This window comes from Grampus griseus, assembly GCF_964374135.1.
Source record: "Grampus griseus genome assembly, chromosome: 10".
Taxonomy (NCBI): Eukaryota; Metazoa; Chordata; class Mammalia; order Artiodactyla; family Delphinidae; genus Grampus; species Grampus griseus.
In genome coordinates, this window is record NC_139004.1 from 27,017,467 (window position 1) to 27,044,861 (window position 27,395).

General features: G+C 34.8%; 1 protein-coding gene across 1 annotated transcript; it reads left to right on the plus strand.

The window, feature by feature from the left end:
* Positions 1-27,395, plus strand: MMUT (methylmalonyl-CoA mutase). The gene is made up of 13 exons (XM_082662992.1): positions 1-165; positions 3,527-3,951; positions 5,155-5,522; positions 8,969-9,126; positions 9,872-10,043; positions 11,326-11,574; positions 13,979-14,090; positions 15,506-15,621; positions 17,467-17,582; positions 19,156-19,287; positions 20,449-20,596; positions 22,981-23,148; positions 26,944-27,395. The coding sequence occupies exons 2-13, from the start codon at positions 3,567-3,569 to the stop codon at positions 27,070-27,072; spliced, it is 2,253 nt and encodes a 750-aa protein (XP_082519118.1). The 5' UTR covers positions 1-165; positions 3,527-3,566; the 3' UTR covers positions 27,073-27,395.

The following is a 27,395-nucleotide window of genomic DNA, read 5'->3' on the forward strand; positions in this document are numbered from 1 at the left end:
TTGGCTGGAAAGAGAGCGGTATCGGCCGACGCCCCCGTTCCGTCCCGCTGGCCTTTGCGTTTGCTTGGTCGCAGGCCCAGCTTTGGGGACCTTTAACTTGTAGGGCTGGGGGCGCCGAGGTCCAGCCGTTCTCTCCCGCATCCGCGGTCCGAGATAGGCCGACCCGTGAGTAAGACCGTGCACCTTGAGGAACGTCAGCCTTTCAAATCCCTCCGTTCTTCAGACTCCTCTCTCCCCCCATACCTGTCCTCTGAGCCTCGGTCCTTTCCCTCCTCCCAACCTCCCAACTTCCTCCTTCTTTACTTTACGACTGGGAAGGGATCCCACTCTCCTCTACTTGCTTCTTAGGTTTAGATTCTCCACTGACCGCTCTCTTTCAGCGAGGGGGAGTCCGGAGGTACTACAGGATAGAAGGTGCCTTTAATGTCCCAGAGGCCATGTCGCCGTCTTCCTTGGCCCCCTCAGGCACTACGAAGTTTCTCTAGGCCGAGGGCGATTGTAGATTTCAGAGAGATGTGCTGGCTTCACAGCTGCCTTCCGTCTAGGCCGCGGTGATTGTGAGGGTTTTTTGTAAGAGGTGGCGGGGGTGGAAGTGTCTTTCTGTGTACAGATGAGGGTGAGAGGGGGAAAGACAAGTCTAAGTTGACATGAAAGTGTAAATTACTAACTTGTTCTCATTTTTATCTTGAAAGAGCAATCCTTCATAAGCTCGAAACTCTGAATAATCTGTTTGTGTATGTGTGTCACAGTTAAAATCATTTAATGATTTTCTCCCAGTATTTTCTTATGGTTAATGATTTATTTACGCTAATAGTACATTTAATTGGCATGCTGTATGTTGTCCTCTCCAAGCTAGCTTTTCTTGAAGTATTAGTGCGGAACCACATGTAAACAAACTTGAAAGTTATTTGATTCAGAGCTGTATGTAGGTGTTTTACCCATATTTTTTGAGGGTGTGGGGTCAGGCTTGCTTCATCGTTGCTCTTTAATACATTCTAACCATCAATAACTTATTATATTTGCTTTGCATGTTGCTTCTTTGGATGCTGAAGCCTCTCTTGATGGATATGAGAAGAATGCAGAAATCCTGTTGCCATCAGCAGAAGTTGTGTTCTTATCTAAAAGTGATGGCTATTTCCAACCGTTAGCAATTTGCCATGCAATTTTAGGAAGTCACTTATATAATATAAGGCTCTTTCCTGTCATTTATCCAGGTTTAGAAAAGCCCTACCTGTATTTTGTGTGAAATGAGTTTGATATTATCTGTCTGCAATCTGGTCTCAGGCAGTTTTCAGATTACTTTTTATATCATTACTACCCTAATGGTTCAGTTATAAATTAATTATTTTTCTCACCCACGTTTTAAGCTGGTACCTGTAGTTTATGGCTCACAAGAACTTGGATGACAAGGACCCCATGGATTTAATAGAATAAAAATCATTGTAGTTAAAAAAAAAATAGGAATTGTTTTTGTTGTATTTCTGTTTCGAGTTTGTTCTATGCACTTTTTTAACTAGTTGAACACATTGCATTTACAGTTTTTTATCTTTCACTTAATACTTTTTGAGCCTATCTCCTTTTTTAAGAAACGTGCATAACGTATTTTAAATTTTAACTTATGTATAATATACTTACAGATAAGTGCACATATCATAATTGTAAAATTTGAGGCATTTCCACAAACAACACATCTGCATAATAGGAATTCAGATCAAGACCATCACCCCAAAGCTCCTTTCTTGCTCCCTTTCTCTCCTAGTCAGCATACGTAACCACTCTTCTGACTTCTGACATCAAAGATTAGTTTTGCTGATATCCTAAACATATTTTAATAGCTATATAAAATTCTATAATTTATATATACTGTAATTCACTTATTTCTTCATTGTTAGACATTGATGATGTTTCTAAGTTTTCTTTACTACAAGTAAAACTATAGGGAACATGTATTTTATCTAGTAACTTTCCCAGGACTGATGGCCCTCAGTGGAATGGCATAATCATTTCAGAGACCTTTTGTGCGTATTGCCAATTTGCTTTTGGAAATAGTTAAATCAGTTAATACTCCCACCGGTGGATTGTCTCTTTGTTTCACAACTCCCTAACAAATGTTGGTTATTCTTATTTTCTTTTAAGCTCCAAATTGATAGGTAAGAAATAGTATGGAAAATAGAATTTTAGGCTCACTTTGCTGTTGCCTTATCTACTGCATGGCATGATGAATATATTGATAAAATTTGCAACTCAAAATCTTTTAAAATACTAGGCTCTACATATTGAGACTATATGACTCTGACAAGGATTTAGTAACTCAGGTGAACAGTTACTGCTTTTCTGTGTGGAATTTTGATCAAGCCACTTTATTTCTGTATTTCTCTGGACTTTAATTTCTACATCTGTAAAATGATGAAATCGGACTTAGTTACCTAAAATGATGAAAAAGACTGCTAATTATCAGGAATATACAGCTCTGATGTTGGATCAGTTTATAGAATAGAGGAGAATATATACAGTATATGAAATTTTATATATGTGTGTTTTGTATAAACATAAAACATATATAAAGAAATATTTTATATGAACATTAAAAAAAAACAACGTTCTAATATATTGTAGTGTGGGAGATGATAGATGTATAAAGAGGGAAACAGAACTCTGTGGTATGGATTACTGAAGAGGCCATTTAGCTGAGCTTGTAGTTTCAGGGACTGGCTGTGAGTATATTAGTTAAATGCTTCCTAGGTTTAAATGCTAGGTCTTCCGTGCCTCAGCTTCCTCATCTGTAAAATGCGGATAATATTAGTACCTATTTCTTGGTGGTGTTACGAGGATTAAAATTACTGCTCTACATAAAGTCCTTAAGGAGTGCCTGTCACATAGAAAGCCCCGCGTACTGGAGGTGATGCCTTAGCCAAAGAAGAGTATCTAGGTCGATGGAAGAGCAAGAGCATGTCCCGGAACTTTGACGTATGCAGGGAACTGTAGGTAATCCAGTATCTCTAGAACACAAAATGTGTAGAGGTCAAAGGCAGAGGTGATTCTGAGAGATAAGCAGGGATCAGGTCATGGGGGCCTTGAATACCTGTTTCGTTCACCACTTTTTTCTTCAGCGTCCAACACTGCCTGTCATAAAGTAGGTATTAAATAAAAACCTTTTGAATGAAAAAGTTAGTTAGGAGGCAACGCTCGATCCTCTACGTGATGCAGAGCCTTTGAAAAATTTTACGAGAAGTGTGATACATGATCATATTTTCATTGGTGTCAGTGTGTGGAGTGAATGAGAGGGGGTAAGACTGGTCAGTAAAACCAACTAAGAGTCTCTTGAGGGAGAGGACTAGAACTAGAACAATGATAGCAGTTGTGGAAAAGAGGGACCAGAGTTATAAAATATCAGGTGGAGGGGGCAGCGGAGGAGAAGAGATGAAATCATACTGATATACCCTTTCTTTCTCTTTTCCCTTTTCACCAAAAGCTCCTATTTTGCTGCTGTCTTATAAATACATATGCACTGTGTTTCTTTTTCTAGGTCAGTTCTTGTTCCTGTTGGGTGTTTTCCATGCTCCATCATGCTGACGGCTAAGAGTCGGCTTTTTTTGCTTTCACCTCATCACCTGAAGCAGCTGAAAGAGTCATCAGGCTCCAGGCTTATATGGCAGCGACTTCTGCATCAGCAACAACCCCTTCACCCAGAATGGGCTGCCCTGGCTAAAAAGCAGCTGAAAGGCAAAAACCCGGAAGAACTAATATGGCACACCCCAGAGGGGATCTCCATAAAGCCTCTGTATTCCAGCAGGGATACCAAGGACTTACCTGAAGAACTTCCAGGAGTAAAGCCATTCACACGTGGGCCGTATCCCACCATGTACACCTTTAGGCCCTGGACCATCCGCCAGTATGCTGGTTTTAGTACTGTGGAAGAGAGCAATAAGTTCTATAAGGACAATATTAAGGGTGAGATTTTAGTGAGACGTAATATTTATGGTCAAACATACACTTCCTCATCTTGGTTTTTTTGAAGGGAGGCTGGTTAATTTCTATAAAGGTAATAGTCACTTTATAATTTTGTAGTTAAGGCTATACTCTGAAAAAAAGTGAATGTTTTTCAACTTCCATGGTCAAAAAGATAGATGACCCAGAATAAAGTGCTAAATTCTTGAAAGTAAACAATACTTACATGCACATTGTGTAAAAGGAATTAGGTGAAGTGAAGCTGTATGAAGAAAAGAGACCTTGGCTTTGCCTTTGAGAAGCTTTTACTTAAAACCATCAGGATAGGAATTGGAGGGGCAAATGCTTTAAGTGATGACCCAAGAAAGGAATAAACAAATGATCATGTACAAATTTTAGTTTTTTGCGTGGTTTTCATAATTCTGTTTCCCATAATATTTGAATGGTCAAGACAAGAACAAAAATAAATAAGCGAGCATACAAATACTAAATTATGTTAACTATATACAAACAGCCATATCTTTTCATGATTAAATATATTTCTATCAAAAATTGTTAAGATAGGGCTTCACTGGTAGCACAGTGGTTAAGAATCCACCTGCCATTGCAGGGGACACGGGTTCAAGCCCTGGTCTGGGAAGATCCCACATACCACGCGGAGCACAACTAGGCCCGTGCACCACAGCTAGTGAGCCTGCACTCTAGAGCCCGCGAGCCACAACTGCTGAGCCTGCATGCCACAACTACTGAAGCCCATATGCCTAGAGCCTGTGCTCCACAACAAGAGAAGCCACCGCAATGAAAAGCCCGTGCACCGCAACGAAGAGTAGCCCCCGCTCGCGGCAACTAGAGAAAGCCCACGGGAAGCAACGAAGACCCAACTCAGCCAGAAATAAATGAAAAATTTTTAAAAAATCGTTAAGATAAAAAAATCTTGAGATGGACATGAGATATGTGACACGTTTGGTTCCATCTATCCTTTATTATAGTGAAGTCTGGAATTCACTTTGTGTATTTTAGCACATGAGAAACAGCAGACTTTTAGTAGGAAATAAAGTATTTTATTTAAGTTTGTTTTGAGCATAAAAAATGTTTATTATAAAAGTATAATTTGATGAGATGAATCAACACTAAGTAATGTTAAAGAAAATCAGTTTACTTTGATGTCAGACTCTAATCCTACATTATTTTTCTTTATATATTTAGCCGGTCAGCAGGGATTATCAGTTGCTTTTGATCTGGCAACTCATCGTGGCTATGATTCAGACAACCCTCGAGTTCGTGGTGATGTTGGAATGGCTGGAGTTGCTATTGACACTGTGGAAGATACCAAAATTCTTTTCAATGGAATTCCTTTAGAAAAAATGTCAGTTTCCATGACCATGAATGGAGCAGTTATTCCAGTTCTTGCAACTTTTATAGTAACTGGAGAAGAACAAGGTGTACCTAAAGAGAAACTTACTGGTACAATCCAAAATGATATACTAAAGGAGTTTATGGTCAGAAATACTTACATTTTTCCTCCAGAACCATCCATGAAAATTATTGCTGACATCTTCCAATATACAGCAAAGGTATCCTTTGTGGTTATTATAGATTTTGCTGTAGTTCTTTGAATGTAGGAATTTTTATAAAATGCTATAGCCTAATTTGAATTTGGTAATTGAGTCAGAGTAATAGTTGTAGTATAGAGTCAGGGTGTGGGTTTTGTGTTTATGTGTGTGTATTGTTTTTATTTTTTGGTCTTTAATGTACTAGTTTTATGGTCTGTCATTACCTGTGGGAATCTGGGCAGTAGATATTTACTGTATTTTCTTTATTAAAATTTTTATTCTCTGATATTTGTTAGAATCAGGGAGGGCTCATAATTTACACTTCTTTTATTTCTCTCCAAAGTTCAGATCCAGTTGTGAATAGACACTGGTGTCAGACAGATGGGGATCAAAATATTAGCTTTATTTCTGCAAAAAACTGGATTAGAAGATAACACTTACATCTGTAACCACAATGAGGTCCCTAATATTTCACCCCTGAACTACGTTCATTTTCCCAAGATTGGTGAGAAAATAAGGTTCTTATAGTATTCCTATATTAGCAGCAATCCTTCTACAGGGAAACATAAAGCTTCTTCATTTCCTCTGAGTAATTCATTTATATTTTCCCCCATCATTCCCACGTTACTTTTTGCTGGCAATGCTCTTTTCTTACCTACCTTAAAATTAGACCATTATTTCATAGCAAAGGGCACATCTCTCCTTCATCATCAAAGCTTTTTTTTAATCTCTTTACTTCTTGTAATTGCTGTTATCTCCGAACTCTTGCTAGCATTGCCTGCTCTCCTCATTTGATAAACTTTATACTTTTCAATTTTATTGCTTTTCATAGATTCCATCTGCTCACATGAATTGTATAGAATACATGCCTTTCACCTTTTTCAGTTTCAAGAACACATGCACAGGAGGATTGATTTGAGCAGTATATGACACACACACATACACAAATAGCAGTAGCTTTAAATAGGAGTCAATTCTGTTTCAACTGAAAAAAGTTGGACTGTAGACTCAAGGTCTTGGTTGTATGGAAACACCGCAGTCGTGAGGATTCCAGCCTCCTTTCATTTGGCTTCTCTATTGTTTGTGTGCCAGCTCATGATTAAGGAAGTAGGTGGGCCGGCTGTGTTTGTGTGGGGAGAGGACCTAGCCCCTCTGATTAAAGGTGAACTTCCAGAAGGAACAAACCAAACTTCCACTTATATCTCAGTTGACAGAAAGAGGTAAGATTGGAAATGTAGAACACTTTGGCACTGAATGTATGGTTCAGGTACAAGAGGAGAGTAGAGAGTGGCTATTGGAGTGGATAGTACCAGTCTGCTGTTATGTACTTGGGCATTTAACCTTGTGAAACACTAATGTCATCTACAAGTTCAAAATTGCTTTATATAATCTTTCATATAAGTGATAAAAGTACCAGTTTCAGATATTGATCAAGTATGTTATTTGAAGTAACTAAACTTTTATGTTGTTCCTCTAAAAAATATTTAATTGTGACAAAATACACATAGCATAAAAATTACCATCTTAATCATTTCCAAGTATACAGTTCAGTGGCTTTAAGTACATTCACATTGTTGTGCAACCATCACCACCATCCATCTCCGGAATTCTTTACATCTTGCAAAATTGAAACTCTGTACCTATTAAATAATAACTTTCCATTCTCCCCTTCCTTCAACCTCTGGCAACCACCATTCTACCTTGTGTTTCTATGAATATGACTACTCTAAGTACCTCATATAAGTGGAATCATACAGTATTTGTCTTTTTGTGTCTGGCTTATTTCACTTAGCGTAATGCCCTTGTTTCATCCATATTATAGCCTGTTTCAGAATTTACTTCTTTTTTTAAAAAAATTTATTTAATTTATTTATTTTTGGCTGCGTTGGGTCTTCATTGCTGTACGTGGGCTTTCTCTAGTTGCGGTGAGCGGGGGCTACTCTTTGTTGGGGTGCATGGGCTTCTCATTGCAGTGGCTTCTCTTGTTGCTGAGCACGGACTCTAGGCACACAGGCTTCAGTAGTTGTGGCTCGTGGGCTCTAGAGTGCAGGCTTGGTAGTTGTGGTTCACGGGCTTAGTTGCTCCGCAGCAAGTGGGATCTTCCCGGACCAGGGCTTGAACCTGTGTCCCCTGCATTGGCAGGCGGATTCTTAACCACTGCACCACCAGGGAGGCCCAGAATTTACTTCCTTTTAAAGGCTGAATAATATTCCAATGTTCCCAGTGTTTCTACTATTCTTAAAAAAAATTCTACTATTAAACTCCTCTCAGTAGAGAAGCACATGTTTGTTTCCTTCTCGTTTGTAACTCCAGATATATTCAAGTAGTCTCTCAATTCCATGTAATTCAATCCCCTTATTGCTTTTGTGATGAACATTTTTCAAGAACTCTTGGTTAGTTATAAATAAAATATTTGCAAATGTAAAATACAGATAATTCATACCATACACTAGCAACAGCTAACCTTTTATGATGACTTACTGTGTACGGGCATAATACTGTACTAAGTTGTTTAGATGAATCGTTTCTTTTAATCCTACAACAATTCCATGAGGAAGGTAGAGTTATTATCTCTATTTTATAGGTTAGGAAACCAAGGGATAACAAGGTGAGAAACTTGCCTATAGTCTTCTGGCTAGTTAAGTGACATGACTAGAATTTGAGCACTCTGACTTGAGTCCATGTTCTGAACCAACTGTAATGAGTGTCTGATTTAGTTTTTATTATTTTATCTTTGGTTAATTCTTGGAAGGATAATCGTTTTTTGGTTCTGCAGGTTCTGTGTGATATGTACCCCACCTAATGTGACATTTTAGGGGGATAGTGGATTAGTAGTTGTGGTAGAAGGATCCTGTCTGAATTATCCTTAGCATTAAATGTCACAGTAAATCAAACTGAAAACTTTGATTTTTAAGCCATGCATTTTCTCCTGTTTTGATATATAGTACTAGCACTGAACCATTTTCTTTTTTTACCCACTGTGTACTTATTCATATTCAATGAGTTCATTCAAATAAGATAATTAATAACTAGTTAATAATAATTAAATTTATACATCTTCAGCAGATTCTCCCAAAGGTTTGAGGTCTTAGGACCTCTTATGAGGTCGAAGTCATGAGTTTGGAATTAAAGATGTCATCATTCAGTTCTTGGACCAAAGGTTACATTCCTAACCTCAGCCAGCTAATTTCAGAGTTTAACTTTCGGTGCTAAATGGTGGTTGGTGATTCTTTTTCACTAGAAAAATAAAACAGGTACAGTCCTTACAGTGGTTCATTGGATCAGCCATTTTAATTGGAAAGTGAATTGAATGTAACTAAACATTAAATATTTTCAGTTAATATTATGAACTAATTAGTATATCTGAATCGAATATCATTTTAAAATAATATTGTCTTTTAGAAGATAGATTTAATAGAACCTTTCTTATATTTTTATTTACAGTTGTATTTTTTTATTTTATATAGCACATGCCAAAATTTAATTCAATTTCAATTAGTGGATACCATATGCAGGAAGCAGGAGCTGATGCCATTCTGGAACTGGCCTATACTGTAGCAGATGGGTTGGAGTACTGTAGAACCGGACTCCAAGCTGGCCTGACAATTGATGAATTTGCACCAAGGTCAGTAAATTAAACTCAGATATTGCCTCAACATTAAGAAAGTTCACAGGACCATTTTATGAGTGTATAGCAAAAAAAAATATATATATATATATGTATATATTATATATATATTTTTTTTTGTGGTACGCGGGCCTCTCACTGTTGTGGCCTCTCCCGTTGCAGAGCACAGGCTCCGGACAGCGGCCATGGCTCACGGGCCTAGCCGCTCCACAGCATGTGGGATCTTCCCAGAACGGGGCACGAACCCGTGTCCCCTGCATTGGCAGGCGGACTCTCAACCACTGCGCCACCAGGGAAGCCTGCAAAGTATTTTGATAAAAATGAATTTGTATATATAAATATACCAGATTTTTTTTATGTTTTATATGAGTGATAAAGAGGGAATAAGCCAATACTGTTTATAATTAAAATTCAGAATTAAATTTTACTGTACTTCTTGGTAAATTAGAGGAATTTTGGCCTCTGCTGTTCAGAGAACACAATCGGCACATTTGACAAATAATATTAAAATGTAAATATGGTTTTCAAGACAGATTTGCTTTTGTTCTTTTAATATTTCCATTTTAAAATACAGAAGTCATCTATTATTACACGTTTAAGGTTACTGAAGTACATATGTTTTGTTTTTAATTCAAACTAAGTAGCTTGAAATTAAAATCTGAGCTTTTTGTGTGTATGTATGTGTGTATGTGATACAATTAATTTCCATTTTATAATCAAATTCTGAACTTTACTATTTTAGGTTGTCTTTCTTCTGGGGAATTGGGATGAACTTTTATATGGAAATAGCAAAAATGAGAGCTGGGAGAAGACTCTGGGCTCACTTAATAGAGAAAATGTTTAAGCCTAAAGACTCTAAATCTCTTCTTCTAAGAGCACATTGCCAGACTTCAGGATGGTCACTTACTGAGCAAGTATGTATAACATTTAAAGTGTAGAATTTTAGTAAAGTCATATATTTTCTTCTAAGCGCTTGGTATAGTCAAGAAACAGATTTAAGAACTTATCTGCTAATATTTGAAAATCATAATTATTCTGAAGCGTAGTGCATACTTATATTTGTTTTTACACAAATTATAATAAATAAATAAAATTGGCCCCCTCTATTGGTTAACAATATAAAATCATTTAAATCTTAGCTTACATGCAGGACTGTGTATTTTACTTTTTTAAAAGTAAAAAAATATGATGATAAGGAAGAAGTACAAATTATAATTTAAGTAATATTGTCTTAAATAATTTTAATGGTTAAAATTCTTAACACAAAACTTCCTCATTAAAATTTGATTTTATACATACAAAGTTTTTTATTATAGTTGTGTTTAAATAAGCATGCATGCAAACAAACAATTTAAAAACTATTATCACTTGAGTAATCTATTGAAATTTCATTTCATTAAAAAATTATGTGGTGGTGATCTTTTTTAACATGCATTTTCTTTACATATTAAATTATTTTGATACATTAAAATAATTTATAACTTTAAAGTTACATTGCTTTTATAAATTTAAAACAAATAAAAACTAGTAGTCTCCATATTAAATATGATTTCAGGTACTTATAAATGGAGAAAAATAGATTTCAGAGTTGGAAAGAACTTTAGTAATTGTTTTTGACTTAGCCTCCTCATTTTTACAGCTAAGGAAGCTGAAGTTCAGAAAGGTCCAATGACTTGTCCAAATCACAGTTAGGAACAGAATGAACTAGAAGTCATATTTCTTGTCTTATAGTCCATTGTTCATCTGTTTTATTAATCATTTATTAATAAATCATTGTCAGTTTTGTGTACCTCATTAAGGTAGATACTTCAAGGTATACAATAATTAGGAGATAGTGAATTATGAAATGAAGTATGTTAATAATCTACATAGACAAAGTGTACATTCATGATGCACTTATAGAAGACTATTTAGGCAATACAAAAATAAGCACAACAAATATTTATATTTCAGATGATTATAAGAGGCAATGTTTTAGTGCCTAAGCACAGACTAGATCCTTTGGCTCTTAATCCTAAATCTGGTTTGTTTACTTATTTGTCTAAATTTATTAGATATTCTGAAGACTAATACAGACTTTGGCAAAGAAAGTATGCATCAGCCACTGCTTAATCATTGTCATCTTTTACGGCTGCAATATATATCAATTGTTGCCTTGTTTTGTTTTGATTTTTTGCCTTTTACTAAATGTTTTAGGATCCTTACAATAACATCATTCGTACCACAGTAGAAGCAATGGCAGCAGTGTTTGGAGGGACTCAGTCTTTGCACACAAATTCTTTTGATGAAGCCCTGGGTTTGCCAACGGTGAAAAGTGCTCGAATTGCCAGGAACACGCAAATCATTATTCAAGAAGAATCTGGGATTCCTAAAGTGGCTGATCCTTGGGGAGGTTCATATATGATGGAATCTCTCACAAATGATGTTTATGACGCTGCCTTGAAGGTCAGTTTCTCCTCTTTGAAACTTTGTTTATAAGATTTACAGATTTATAAAGATTTATAGATTTTTGATTTATAAATCAAATCATTTATAGATTTATATCAAGATTTATAAAGTGTTTCAGAGAAAAGGGAATTTTAGATTTGACTTTATAGTATTTAAAACTGAAGCTTAATTTAAAAATACATTTGTATTTGTATTAAAGTATTTTATTTCAAAGAGTTAAAAAGACAACTAATGTTAAAAGACTATAACAAAAAAGCAGTTTTTTCTCCTCCACTTGCTTGTTTTCCTGCTTCCTTGAGTCAGCTACGTCTTTTTGTTTGTTTTTATCTCCATGTTTTAAAATTACATGTATATACTCTTTGTTCTAATTCAATCAATTTTAGACCTTATCTACTGCTTTGCTAGTGTGGTAGCTTTGTATTTTAGCTGGATCTTGTCCCTTCTTTCCTTTGTCCCATATTACCAATATAATTATATCTCAATGTAAATCCTTCCTGAAGTCCTCTATATTCTCATTTGATTTAGACTGGTTTCTCTCTAGACCGTTGTTGTCCTTGACCTTCCCTTTGTCATTATTGTCAGAATCCTTTTCACCTCTGCTATGTTGAATCTATGTCCTGAATCCTGTCTCTTTGTTGATTATCCCTTGTTATTTTGAAGCACATCTTATGGGCACCTCCTAAAAATGGTGCATGGGAGATGAATTAGTTGAAACTTTGGATGTTTGAAAATGTCTTTATTCTACTTTCATATTTAATTGATAGTCTGGGTTTGAAATTTTTCATTTGGGAGTTTGTAAGCAAATTTGTAAGCATTCACCTACTTTTTATTCTAGCTTTCAATATTTCTGTTCAGAAATCTGATGCTATTCTCACTCAGGATGTCTCTTTCTGAAAGTTTCAGGATCTCTTCTTTATTTTTGTGTTGATGTACCTTGGTGTGTGTATTTTTTCCTGCACTGTCCCCTTTGGTGGACATTTTTCACATGGTCCCTTTTTCGTGTTCTCATAGCTCTGGGAAATTTGTCGTGTATTATTTCTTTGATAATTTCTCTCCACTCATTTTCCTTTGGTTTCTCTTTTTAGAACTTATAGTTATCAGGAAAGGCCCTCCTTAAATGATTTCTGACATTTTTATCTGTTCTATAATGCATCTTTGAGTTTTTGTTCTGGTTTTTTGGAGAGTCATCACCTTTATCTTTCTACTTAAATATTTTAAAATTTATATATCATATTTTTAATTTCTGAGAGCTCATTTTTGTTTTCTAATTTTTCCTCTTGCATTCATACTAGTTGTTTCATTATTACAGAATCTCTTCTTCTTTTTCTGAGGATCATTATATTTTTTGAAGTTTTCTTTTATATCCTGTATTGTCACTGTTTCCTCTGTGTGCCTTTTTGTTTGCAATCTTATCATTCAGAATGTAGGTTTTTGTTTCAGTAAGACATCTTATCCTTGCCTCTCCCTGTACTTGATGTTTCATAGTCCATTGCTTCTCTAGTTCAGTAAATTTTGGTTTTCCTGATAGAATGGGAGAGAGGTAGTTGCAAATTCTCAAGTAGTCCCCTTCTTTTTTAGCTTCTTAGAAGATTCTTGGCTTCTGTTGAATCCAGTACAGGTTCTTCTTTCTTGAATCCATCAGCAGAAAGCCAGTTTGACCTTGCTCCTATCTACGAAATCGTATTCCATTCCACCATCCATTTTCCACTGTCTCATGTATATATGAGGCTGTGATTGAAGATTTAGGTATTTCTTGATGTCAGTAATGCTAGAGTTATATCATTACTCTGCTGCTCAAATTGAAAAATAAAATGGCATTTTGAAATATACTTTTTAGAGTATTTATGTAACCATGAAAACTTTATTATGTAATTAAAAATAAAAATTACAGAATTAGTGTTATCTTTAGTTGGCTTCTAAGACTTGAGCGAGAGATTTTTGTGTTTTCCAAAATATACTTTTTAGTTTATCTGTTGTCTTTTTAAATAATTTTAAGCACAGAATATCTTTTTTCTTATTGATATAATTGGCATATTAACATTGTATTAGTTTGTGTACAATGTAAGGATTTAATATATGTATATATTGTGAAAGGATTATCAGAATAAGTTTAGTTAACATCCATTACTACACACAGTTACAGGTATTTTTTCTTGTGATGAGAACTTTTAAGATCTATCTCTTAGCAACTTTCAAATATATAATACAGCATCATTAACTCTGCAGAATTTCTAATTAATGCTCTGTTGTTATTTCTTTTCTTATGAAACATTAAATTTACCACTAAAATAGTTTATAATTTTATTAACATTAGTAATTATATAACATAACACATTTGTATTGTTTATTAAAATATTTTCATCTTCTCTTCTAGTTTTATTAATCTGTTTTTCCTTGTTAGCTCATTAATGAAATTGAAGAGATGGGTGGAATGGCCAAAGCTGTAGCAGAGGGAATACCTAAACTTCGAATCGAAGAATGTGCTGCCCGAAGACAAGCTAGAATAGATTCTGGTAAGATAAAGTAGAAAAGTTCATATGTGAAATCCAGTATTTAAAAAGAAATATTGGGGCTTCCCTGGTGGCGCAGTGATTGAGAGTCTGCCTGCCAGTGCAGGGGATGCAGGTTCGAGCCCTGGTCTGGGAGGATCCCACATGCCGCGGAGCAACTGGGCCCGTGAGCCACAGTTGCTGAGCCTGCGCGTCTGGAGCTTGTGGTTCGCGCCGGGAGAGGCCGCAGCAGTGAAAGGCCCGCACACCGCGATGAGGAGTGGACCCCGCTTGCCGCAACTAGAGAAAGCCCTCGCGCAGAAACGAAGGCCCAACACAGCCAAAAATAAATAAATAAATTAAATGATGTAAATTCTATTTAAAAAAAAAGAAATATTAATTTCTGTTTGAAGATAACATATAAAGTTAGTAAAACAAAAATTATAGAAAAATGAAACTTGGATAAAATGTTTCTCATGAATCTATATGTATCTATCTCTGTGTTTGTATTTTTGCATGCCTGGATGCACATAAGCAAACATATGTACAAAGTATGTGTGGAGGTTTGCCCATTTATTATGTGTATATATGTGGGTAGATATCTCCACCATTTTGAAGATGACATTATTATTGGTCATTGTGCTCTGCATTGGACTGTTCATTTATTTATTCATTCAATCAGCCAATACTTTTTTAGTCTTTAGTATTTGAGACACTGTGACACTGTGTTATGTCTGGGCATACAACTGTGAATGGGACAGACATGGTCTCTACACCCATAGAGCTTACATTTTGGTAAGAGAGAGAGAGAAAATGAACAAGTAAACAAATAAATAGACAAAATAATTACGGATTATGGTAAGTTTTATGAAGAAAATAAGAAAAGAGGTATATCCTGAGGTAGGATATACCTCTTTTCTTGGTGGGATGTCTTTAGCTAGAGTAATAATCTGTTAGTTTGAGGCAAAATATATTTATAGTGTTAAGGAAGTATAATTTGTAATTCTGGTTTATCACTTATAGATTTTAAAGGTATTTTTTGTTTAAAAGTGATTGGCTGTAAGAGGATTCAAGAAAATATTACAAAAGCCATTGCATGTTTGTTTTCTACCTTATAAATCTTAGTTGGTAGCTGCTACTACAGTTTTAATTTTGTAGTGTTAGAAGAGAGTTTATCAGAAACTCTGGGAAAGCATATAGTTTGGGTGAATAATCAAAGCCCTCCCTTACAGAGATTCTGATATATACCTGTCTTTTCCCCTCCTATCCCCATTCCATATTGGTATTCACTGATCTATATTGAAATATCATTAAGAGTAAGAATACTACTTAAAAATATCAAACTTATAAGGAAAATATGTGTGGTGATCAGAGCATTACTGTTAGACAGTTATTTGTGAATAGAATCTACATATTATTTTCCTCTGGGAGATTAACAGGTTCTGAAGTAATTGTTGGAGTAAATAAGTACCAGTTGGAAAAAGAAGAATCTGTGGATGTTCTGGCAATTGATAATACTTCAGTGCGTAACAAGCAGATTGAAAAACTTAAGAAGGTAATAACAGCTGTCATATTTTGAACGTTTTCTGTGTGCTGGGCACTGTCCAAGCCCTCATGCTGTCCTGCTGCATTGTTAGAACCACCATATGAAGTGTGTATTATTTCCCAGCATTTTAAAGGTAAGGAAACTAAAGGGAGATGGGAGAAACTTGCCCAGGATAAATAATTAAGCATCCAAGACTCAAATCTCTAAGTCTGTTGACACCAAACACTCATGTTTTTAATCATGATATCTGCCTCTGTGAAACGTATACATTCTTATTAAAAACCACACCTTAATAACAATGCCTTCTATAATTTACACATTTGAAGTAAGGCTTAGATGATTATATAACTCACTCAAAGTTAAAAACAAAATTAAGTTCAGAGTCCATATTTGAACCCAGGTCTTCTCACTGTAATTTATTTCCATGTTCCTGATACTACTATGAAAGAATCATTTGCTTTCAATTAAAAAAAAAATTCAAATATATTTGAATAGTGCTTTAGTAAGATACAGTTTAGAATGAAAGATATTTAGATTGAAACTAGAGAACTGTTTTAATTTCCAGTTTCTCACTGAGATGAACCAAAGTATATAAAATACTAAAATAGATAAAACATTAATTCTTACTGCTGTAACCTATATATTTCTATTGTATGAAGCTACTTTGGTCTCTTAATCTCTGGCTTTAGTAATTATTGCTATTTCTAAGGCAGGAAAGTTGAAATTTCTTAATGGTTTTTTCTGTTAACTTTCCCTATGATTGTTTAAGATAGGACCTTTTTCCCCTCAGTTCACATGTTCTTTAAGAATCCAGTAGACTTTGTCCAGTTAGACTGTATGTGTAACTTTCAACTTCCATTTGTTTTTTCTATTAGAGTTAATGACAGATGTTTAATGATATTGTTTCCTTTTTCACCCTCATTCAGGAGATAATGACTCCTCTCCCACATTTTTGTCATTTTTTAAAGGGTCCTATTTAGGATGTAGCATTATATTTCCAGTGGTCACAAAAGTCTCAATATTTATTATATTTGGAAAACTGCTTTTTTCCTCTCTTGTACTTAAACTCTCTTAAACACACAGCTTGAGGGCATCCACTTACCATAAATGATGATCTACCTTATTTTGGGTAAGAGTGAGAAATTCAATAATGATAATGGGTTTGGGTTCCTCCTTGCCTTTAATATAAATTTTCTAACCCACCTCTGCTTATAGATATGATATAATTTTAGTGGCATCTTAGGCAGTATCATATTTTAGACTTTTTTACAGGTGGTGAAAACTTGTAAAAAATTGGATTTTAGGTAACTTTGTTTAGGCAGGTTGTTGGCAGAGCAGAGTAGAGCTAAGACCCAAGGGAAAATGTTTTTGACTACACTTTTCATTGTCTTTCTCTCTCTTTTGCAGTATTTCTCATTGTCTCTGTCTCTTTTTCTCTCGGGATTATTTTTAAGTAGAATAGCAATATACATACATATTATTACCAATAGACTATTAATTAGCTAAGGGAAACTTAAAATATAACTGAAATATTCCCTAAGTTGTAATCTATTAAGTAGCATGTACTACTTGGGAGGGTCAGCACTATTATTTATTATTGCCCTGCTTGTTTCTGAATTATCAGTGTTATACAGAATTTAGTATTATTTTAGGAAGTCCTTAAATGTTGAGGGAGTGAATAAATGTAATGAATATCAATGCTAGGAAACATATTATTCTCTTCTATTTTTTTCTTTTGTTTTTAAAGTTAGGATTCTGGAACAATTTCCATATGATATAAATAAGAGTATAATCTGATCTCTGTTTTATTCTCTAATCACATCTATGGCCCCTTTCCTTACCCTTTTCTGTAAGGTCAAATCCAGCAGGGATCAAGCTTTGGCTGAGCGGTGTCTCACTGCCCTGACTGCATGTGCTGCCAGTGGAGATGGGAATATTCTTGCTCTTGCAGTAGATGCAGCTCGTGCAAGGTAAGGATATGTAAGTTTGGAGATTTCCAAATCCTAAAAGTTGACCAGTTTAGTTTTTCAGGGTGTACTTAAATAAAAGGCTGATTCTATAAACCATGTGAGCCTAAAAGAAAATATTGGAAACCAAAAAAAAAAAACCTTGTTTTTCTTCAACATCTGTGCATTTAAAACATTAATACATTTTGAATGAAGTGTATTAATATTCGTGTATTTCCCTGTGGCTCAGGACATTTGGAGCTATTATAATAAACCTGTGTCACTGATTTACAGGTTGAAGTTTGATGTACTTTCAAGGATAGGGAGACATTATTATGTTGGACAGTAAGCAAACCCGCCCTTTGTCCAAGCTGGACAGTATCTCTGTCTTCCAAGGCTGTGTACTATGTAGACATCTCTGAAAAGATAGTCCAGCATAAAGGCAGTCAGTGCTTTGCCTTACAGAACATGCATAAAAGCAAGTGACACAAAAACTTTTCTCCCAATATACGATAATGTCAAAAAGTAAATTATTTTTGCTTTTCTTGTTTATTGCTTAATATAATAGACTTTTAAGTTGTTTCAAGTGCTTAAGGGATGGAGTATATCGGTTGTTTTTTTGTTTGTTTTTCAGTTTTAATTTCCTTTTTTTTTTAATTTCTTAAAAGAAATAAGATGACTTCCCTGCTTAAAATCCTTCAGTGGTCTCCCAGTCCTTTTAAATTAAAACCTAATCTTAACCATGGCTGCAAGACTGCTGGATATGATCCTTGCCTACCTCTCTGACCTTGTCTTATCCTACTTCCTTTGTTATGCTGTGTACCAATGTCCTTCTTTCTATTTTTAGAACATAAAACATGTTTTCCTACTTCTCAGAGCCTCTGCATTTAGCATTTCCTTTTCAAACACTTTTCCCTCTTAAGTTCCCTTGTGTGTCTCTTTCTCATCATTTAGGTCTTAGTTCAGAAGCTGTATCTTCATATCTTCAATATCCCTAAAACATTTTTCCCAAACACCTCATTCCATTTTGCCTATTTTACTGTCTTTATAGTACTTATTACCATATGAAATTATCTTATTAATTTATTTGTTTGTTAGTGCATTATCTGTATTCCCTAACTAGATGATAAATTCTGCAGGAGCGGGTACTTTTTTTTTTGGTCTTATTTATCACTGTATCTCTAGCACTTAGCAGTGCTTGGCCCATATTAGGCACTCAAGACGTGTTGAATGAATTAATAACCAAATGGAATATGCTAAAAGATTTACTTTTTATCAAAAAATATCAGTAGGAATTTTGGTCTTTGCCCATTTGTATTGTTAAGCAGTGAATTATTCAGTAACCTTTAGATGCTTGTCTATTAGTAGTTTTTAGGTCATTCGGTCATTTTACAGTAAAGGCATTCAGAATCATTTTTTTTCATAAGTGTTCTGAGGAAAGATCCTATCATGAATGCAATAGAAAGCATTCAGATTTAGATTTTTGACAGCCTATTTTTGACTTAGGTAAGAAAATATGTCTAACTATATTGAATGTTAAGTTAAATATTTTTATCCCAAATAATGATGTTAACAGAACTTCCATTTAATATTTTAGATGTACAGTTGGAGAAATCACAGATGCCATGAAAAAGGTATTTGGTGAGCATAAAGCTAGTGATCGTATGGTGAGTGGAGCCTATCGCCAGGAATTTGGAGAAAGTAAAGAGATATCATTTGCTATCAAGAGGTAATATGTGAGGTTTCTTAAACCAGAATGTCATCTTTTCTGTTAACACAATCCCCATGAATCTACGGTGGGCTTAATTTTTTCATATACCACTGGAAAATATTTGACTTGTACTTTCCTCTTAATCTGTAGCTTTACTAAAATAATATTTTGAACTTTCACCACAGTCCCCTTTAGGAGTTTCTCATTTCAAGCAAATGTTTGTTTAACTAACATTGATATTGCTTCATATCCTCCAGGTACTTAGATTTCAATCTCCTTACGATGGTACATTTTCATATTTTCTTAAGTTTTATTTACATTGTTTAATTGCTCAAATAATTATAAAATCTTACTTTTCCTATTTGAAAGTAAATATTTGGTTGCCATCTATGCAAAAATTAAAATCACTCATCACTGGGCTGACAGTAAATAACTGTCAAACATGATTTGGAAATATGAATTAATATAAATTGATCATGCTTCTGAAGTGTGAGTAGTAGCTTCCTGATGATTAGTTTTCTCAACCACTGTAATAAATTTTCCATGAAAAATATTATGTCACTACTCATATATGAAATAAATATCAAAACAGCCAAGGTGAAAGTCATCAAAATGGAACATTTTTTTTTCTTTTAACAAAAATAAATTTGTTTCTTCATGCTTTTTCATCTGAGGTGTAAATTTATTGATTTAAGCAAGCAAGTATTTTGATTATACATTAAGATACCACATTGAGGTCACCTTGGGGGAGTTCACACTTGTGAAGGGTAAGTGAGATATGGACAGTTCAAAACAGCTAGTGAGTCACGTATATGTACAAATACTTCTTTTTAGTTAGGCATTTTTTAGTTTATATTTAACTATTTCTGAATATTGTACTCTGGGGACTGTCTTAAGTTGTAAAGTTGTTATTTCCTTATCTTGCTTCACTGTGATGTTCTCAGTGTTACAGACTTACAGTCTGTGCCATCTTTCAAATTTTTTTCTAAGGGGGGAGATGGTAAACATACTCAGGCTTTAATGGAGTTCTTAATGTGAAACAGAGATATTAACAAAATATGAGTAGACAGATTAGATGTTTTAAATAAACTTGAAAGATTTACTGCAAATAAATTAGAGTCTTATATCTTACCTTTGGGCAATTAATATATAACTGTTGTATTTTAAAATGTTCCTTAGGGTTCAGAAATTCATGGAATGTGAAGGTCGTAGACCTCGTCTTCTTGTGGCAAAAATGGGACAAGATGGACATGACAGAGGAGCAAAAGTTATTGCTACAGGATTTGCTGATCTTGGTTTTGATGTGGATATTGGTCCTCTTTTTCAGGTATTGAAAACTGTGGGAGGAATTTCAAGTACTATTGCTACATACTGTGGATAGGTCAACTGGAATGAAGACTAAAAGAGTATTCATTGCATTTTCACCAGGAAAGAAGTAAATCTTCCTGAAGAGGCCCAGCCTTTATAGTCTCCCATAAGAGTTTTCCCATTTGGGATTTTAAAATATTACTCTAGAGAGGCTAGAAGAAATTGTTACTATAAAGAGTTAGCACAGACTTCTGGAGATATGTCCTGAACTGTGTTGGTAGATAAATATGTAAATGTGTTTAGAGTCTTAGGCATTTAAGGTGGGTTTTGTTAAGAATCTCAAATATGTTTCAGATTAAACAAATAGTATACACTGTATTTAGATTGCTTTCAGTCTTCCTCTAAGTTGAATACTTTCCCATTCTACTTTTTTACTTACATTTTGCTGTCCTTTTGCTTTAGTTTGTTTGTTTTAAATAGTGATCAAATATAATGCATTTTCAATATTTAGTGGTTAGCTTTTGGGAAATAATTTTTCATAAAATAAAAGAATTTTTAAAAAGTGTTGTCTAAAGGAACATTGGCATCTAAAGGAATTTCTCAAATAACCAAAAGTTCATTTCCCCATTATATACCATCTGCAAAAATATAATTTGTCTTTTAGTACCACCAACTTTGTTAACCATAATTCTACATCATTACAAAAAAAAAAACTTATCTGTGGCTGAAGGTACAATCATGCAGTTCTCTGATGACTGATTTAATTAAAATTAGATTTGATGTTTTTAAAATTGCAACATTTGATCATTTAAAATAGTTTAATTTATATAAACATAAGGCATGGAACTGAATTGTTTAAATGGAATTTTTTAATATAAATTTACTTATTTATTTATTTATTTATGGCTACTTTGGGTCTTTGTTGCTGCACGCAGGCTTCTCTAGTTGCAGCGAGCGAGGGCTACTCTTCGTTGCGGTGCACAAGCTTCTCACTGCAGTGGCTTCTCTTGTTGCAGAGCATGGGCTCTAGTTGCGCGGGCTTCAGTAGCTGTGGCATGCGGGCTCAGTAGTTGTGGATCTTGGGCTGTAGAGCTCAAGCTCAGTAGTTGTGGCGTACGGGCTTAGCTGTTCCTCGGCATGTGAGATCTTCCCGGATCAGGGCTCGAACCCATGTCCCCTGCATTGGCAGGCAGATTCTTAACCACTGTGCCACCAGGGAAGTCCCTAAATGGAATTTTAATCTAATCAATTTTGGTAGCATGTATGATATGAATAACAAATCATGCTTAAATTAAATGTCTTACCTCTAAGAAATCAATAGCAGGAATATGCACGTTTTTAAAGGTTTTAATTTTGTGTGTTAATATTCTTCACAGACTCAAGGTTTTACCAATATGTTGTATGACTTACCTAGAGATCTTCTTGAATGTGGATGCATTACTGAGTATAAAATCTTTTGATTCTGCGCTAAAATTATGAGCCTTAAAATCGTGCCAACTCAGAAAATTCACAGATTTTGATAGTATTTTTAGTGCTTATAATTGTGCATTGGTTTCTCAGGTGGCCTTATCCTTCCCAGTTGTCTCAATTTACATTACATTTACAATAAGAAACTTGTAGTTACTTTTTATATGAAATGATTTAAATATATGTGTACAGTATCAAAGCAATGTCACGGACTCATTACAGAGCAGATATGATCTTTGGTAATTCAATTCATAATAGAATGTTTGAAAACATCCTTTATGCTTCTATATCCCAATGGTTAAATCAGTTAATAAATGAGAGGCATGCCTTCCTTGGCACCATCCTTTCTCTTGTTTATGCACTTTCCTGGATGCTGTAGCCCCTTAACTAGTTTCTATAGTTCTCACCTTATTTTGCTCCATATATTACTGTTAATTCTGTGTTTCCATGGGAGAATGAGGTCCTGGAGCTTCCTAGCCCACCATCTTGTTCTTTCCCATTCTATTTTAAAACCTAAGGCTCACTTTTTCATGTTGCATTTTATGTTCAGTCTTTTACTTCTTTATAAATCCTATCCCATGTTACCTCTCAGTAAATGTTGATAGTGAAGACAACAGATGTATTTTTTAAAAATTATAATGAAGAGATAATATATACTTTGCCTATATTCCTACTTTATCTTGAACATTTTGGGGGGAATTATATTTTGATGTGACTTAAATCTAATTGATAGTTTGTAGTGCTAGAAGCAGATATAGCCCTGGTGTTTATTATAATAATTGGATGAGTTGGTATTTGATGATGAAATATGAAGTTATATTCACTTCAAGATTTTTAATGAGGAAAATCTTAGAATGTTGATTGAAGTAGTGTAACACTTTAGAAACACTTTTCGGAATAAATAATGATTTGTCTCTTTACTTTTGAATTGTTCAGACTCCCCGGGAAGTGGCCCAGCAGGCTGTGGATGCAGATGTTCATGCTGTGGGTGTGAGCACACTCGCTGCTGGGCATAAGACCCTAGTTCCTGAGCTCATCAAGGAACTCAACGCCCTTGGACGGCCAGATATTCTTGTCATGTGTGGGGGGGTGATACCACCACAGGTATTGTTCATCTCCTACATTTTCTAGTACCATGATGGGAAATCTGAGTAGCTTATTCATAGTCCTTTAATTTTCTATATACTTTCTCTAAAAATTTGTTGCAGATTTAGAGCCAGATCATTTCCTAGGTCATTTACTAAGTAAATTCTATAAAAGTGGTCCATGTTGTTTTCTATTCAGACTATATTATAATTCAATATGCATAATTTGATTTAATAATATATAATGATTATATGAGAGAGTTGCCTCCCTACAAACTCGTCACCTAGATAGAGATCTATCTTCTTTATATTCAATAAGCAATGACGGAGAAGGAGCAGGATAAAAGTAATAAAATCTCACAACTGGAGTAGCAAAAAATGGTGAACACACAGTGACTATATCAGCCCCTCCCTAGAGGTAGAGTGAGCACCCCTTGTCCTAGGAGTGGAGCCAGTCCTTTAGTCAGTCAGTTGGTAGCACTTACTTCTGTTGTTTTAGAGTCACTGCCTTGTCCATTTCCTGCCTGTTCCCATCCCTAAATGTTGCCTTCACTCAGCACTGTATAAATTACATGGTCCTGTAAGAGCCCCTTTTTCATGAAGCTAATTTGATTGGGGAATAGTTTTCTTAGAGCCAAAAATACCTAATTCAGATATAAATGGAGTCAGCCTATCCTAAAAATTATTGGCTGAATGGGGCAGAGGTGGATTCTTGAACAAAAAGGTAGATCCTCTTAGGAAAGGAGAAATGGGTGCTAGGTAACAATAATGTCAATTAATTTATTAAGGGGGCAGGGACACCTTCCTGATAGGTTAAAATAGTTGAGATATAAATTGGGTCTATTTCCAATTTAATTTTTAATTATATCAAATTTTCTTCTTTTACTAAGAATGGAAAAAGTATTGAGTTACACGAACTTTACATGAAACTGCTCCTAAGTAAATGATTCATACATACTATAAAGTCCTCACCACTATATAGCAGGAATCTGTCAATGACATGTGATCTTGTGCCCATGTCTACAATTGTTTTCCCTCCATTACAACTCAGAATATAAAATAATGAATATACTACTTAGGAAATGAGAAAATACACATATGTATGAGGTTGTGAGATTGGTGACAATGTGGGGCTGGTGACCAAGCTATGTATTACTTATTCTCTCTAACAACACAATACTTAATGTGTTACAGTCAACACAAAACTGCTTTTGTTAGCACATTTGCTCTTATCTTCATAAATATAGTTTACTACTTGGGAATATAAAGGGCTTTTAGTCTTTACTGCTGTCTGTCTGTGGAACACTTCTATCTATATTGCAGTTTTAGAGTCTATAATCCCTAAGCTCTTGGGCATGATATTAAAATTTAAGAACCAAAATAATTAGGCAGCACAAAATACTGGCATTGAAATATGAATTGAGAAGAAATGCAGGCCTGTTATATAAGTGAGCTGACATTTTCAAGAAATATATTTTGTATAAGTCTCTGGATATTTAAATTACCTAGAATATCTGTAGGTGTTTGCCATACTTTTTTCCCCATGAGTTTAAAGACTAAGGATCATATTCTATAATGACACACTTGTGTGTTAACATGGGTATCCTTTATAATATAATTATATATCAGTTAACACCCATGCATTTTTCTCATTATTTGTTTCCAGTAAATATATAAAGTGTTGCTATTATTCAACTGAAAGTCTCTTAGATTTTAGATTAGAAAGCACTAATATATGGCGGTTAATCAAAATGATTGAGCCATTGCCATTGTGGAGCTTATAGCGATAACACATGTTAAGTGCCATTGCAGAATTATGGTATTACAAGAATATTATAAGGAAATAATAGAGATAGAAAAGAAGTAGCTGGGGGATAATTAGCATGACCATGTAATTAATCATCCAATGTGATCACTTTTAAGAATGAAAATGAGTACTACTAAAAAGGATGCTGCAAAAATAATCCAATTAAAAAATGGACAGAGGATCTAAATAGACAGATGTCGACAGGTACATGAAAAGATGCTCAACATCATTAATTATCAAGGAAGTGCAAATCAAAACCATGCGGTATCACCTCATATCTATTAGAATGGCTATCATCAAGAAGATAAGAAATAACAAGCATCGTCAAGGATGTGTAGAAAAGGGAACCCTTGTGCACTGTTGGTAGGAATGTAAATTGGTGCAGCCAGTATGGAAAACAATATAGAGACTTTTCAAAATGTTAAAAATAGAAGTACATATGATCCAGCAGTTCCAATACTGGATATTTATCTGAAGAAAACAAAAACAGTGACTTGAAAGATATATGCACCCCCACGTTCATAGCAGCATTATTTACAATAACCCAGACATGGAAATAACCTAAGCGTCCATCAGTGGATGAATGGATAAAGAAAATGTGATACACACACACACACACACACACACACACACACACACACAGAGGAATATTATTCAGCCATAAAAAAAATGAAATCTTGCCATATACGACAACATGGGTGGATCATGAGGGCATTATGCTAAGTGAAATAAGTCAGACAGAGAAACAACAAATACCACATGATCTTACTTATATGGAGAAGAACAGATTGGTGGTTTGCCAGAGGCAGTGGTAGAGGGTGGGTGAAATGGGTGAAGGGGGCCAAAAGGTACAAACTGTCAATTATAAAATAAATAAGTCCTAGGAATATGTGTACAGCATGGTGACCATAGTTAATAGTACCGTACTGCATATTTGAAGGTTACTAAGAGAGTAGTATGTAAGTAAGTAAGTAAGTAGTACCTTAGAGACTAAGGACTAAGGACATAGTACTAAGTAACTAAGAGAGTTACCAAGAGCTCAGTGTGTTACAGAGTTTTAAGTATAAATCTTAAACTCACAACTCACAAGTTGCACTCACAAGTGCACACACAAAACTCACAAGTGCACACACAAAAAATTGTGTAACTAGGGTGACAGATAATTAACTAGACCTACTGTGGTGATCATCTTGCAGTATATACACATATTGAATCATTAAGTTGTATACCTGAAACTAATATTATGTGTCAATTATACCTCAATAATTTAAAAAAAAGACTCATGGGAAAAAAAACAAAAAAGCTGTTGCAGCAATAAGCACAAACCAGAATGTCCTGGAAGTATGATCATCCTAGTGGGTGAGGATCAGGGCTTTACAGCACATCCTAATACAAATATTCTGATGTTAAAACAATCCAAAGCCTGGAGCAGTATTTGTGCCCTGGGAATCTTTTCACTCAAACTTTGTGTAAAACTAATAAACAGCAGCAGCAACAACAGAGAATTTTTTTAAATGAGTTAATTTTCATTTCTAGAAAACCTAATTCCATCACGAAGCCGAATTCAAAGTACTACACCATTCACTAGCTGTAGACAAAATTACCTTGGAGGAAATAAATAGCCTTGTAAATTTAAAGCTATAATGTGTTGCTAAATTTAACACAAATAATGGTAAGTAGTAAAAATTTAGGTGAGAGAAAATTATGGTTTAGGGCTCAGAAGTTCTCAATTGGTGGACCATACAGCTTCCCACCACAAACAACACACTGGGGTGTTTGGAAAATGGGCAGGATGTCTTTTGTTCTTTTAATGTCTTGGAGTACTAACGGTGGTGCTAGTGGCAGTTCCAATCAAGGAAGAAGTTTTCAGCCCCAAATGCCAAGAGTGTACCGGATGAGAAAGTTTGGGGCGTTGGGGATAAAGAAGAAAGGACAGCATTCATTGTCCTTTTGTTTCATTTTCTTGAAATTAGAAATATTGTCCTACTAATTAAATTCTTTCAACAGGATTATGAATTTCTGTTTAAAGTTGGTGTTTCCAAGGTATTTGGTCCTGGGACTCGAATTCCAAAGGCTGCCGTTCAAGTGCTTGATGATATTGAGAAGTGTTTGGAAAAGAAGCAACAGTCTATGTAACATCCTGTTTTTGTTTTAGCTTTCTAAACTATTCTTTCACTAATGATCAAAGAAGCCACGTCTTCAAATTATTCAGCACCTAATATGTGCTTTCCTGAAAGCTTTACATTCAAGCACCTGACTTATAAGAATGTTGTTATGCTATAAATGTGTATGTATAGTTTCACTTTAATTTTAAAAATTAAAAAAGTCCTTAAAAACTCTCTATAACGTATGCTCAATACTTTGTCAGAAACTCTAGACAAAGGTATTATTTTTTAAAATTGTGCTATTTATTTGAAAGATTTCTTGTAAACCTATTTACTTTCTATTTTAAGAATTAA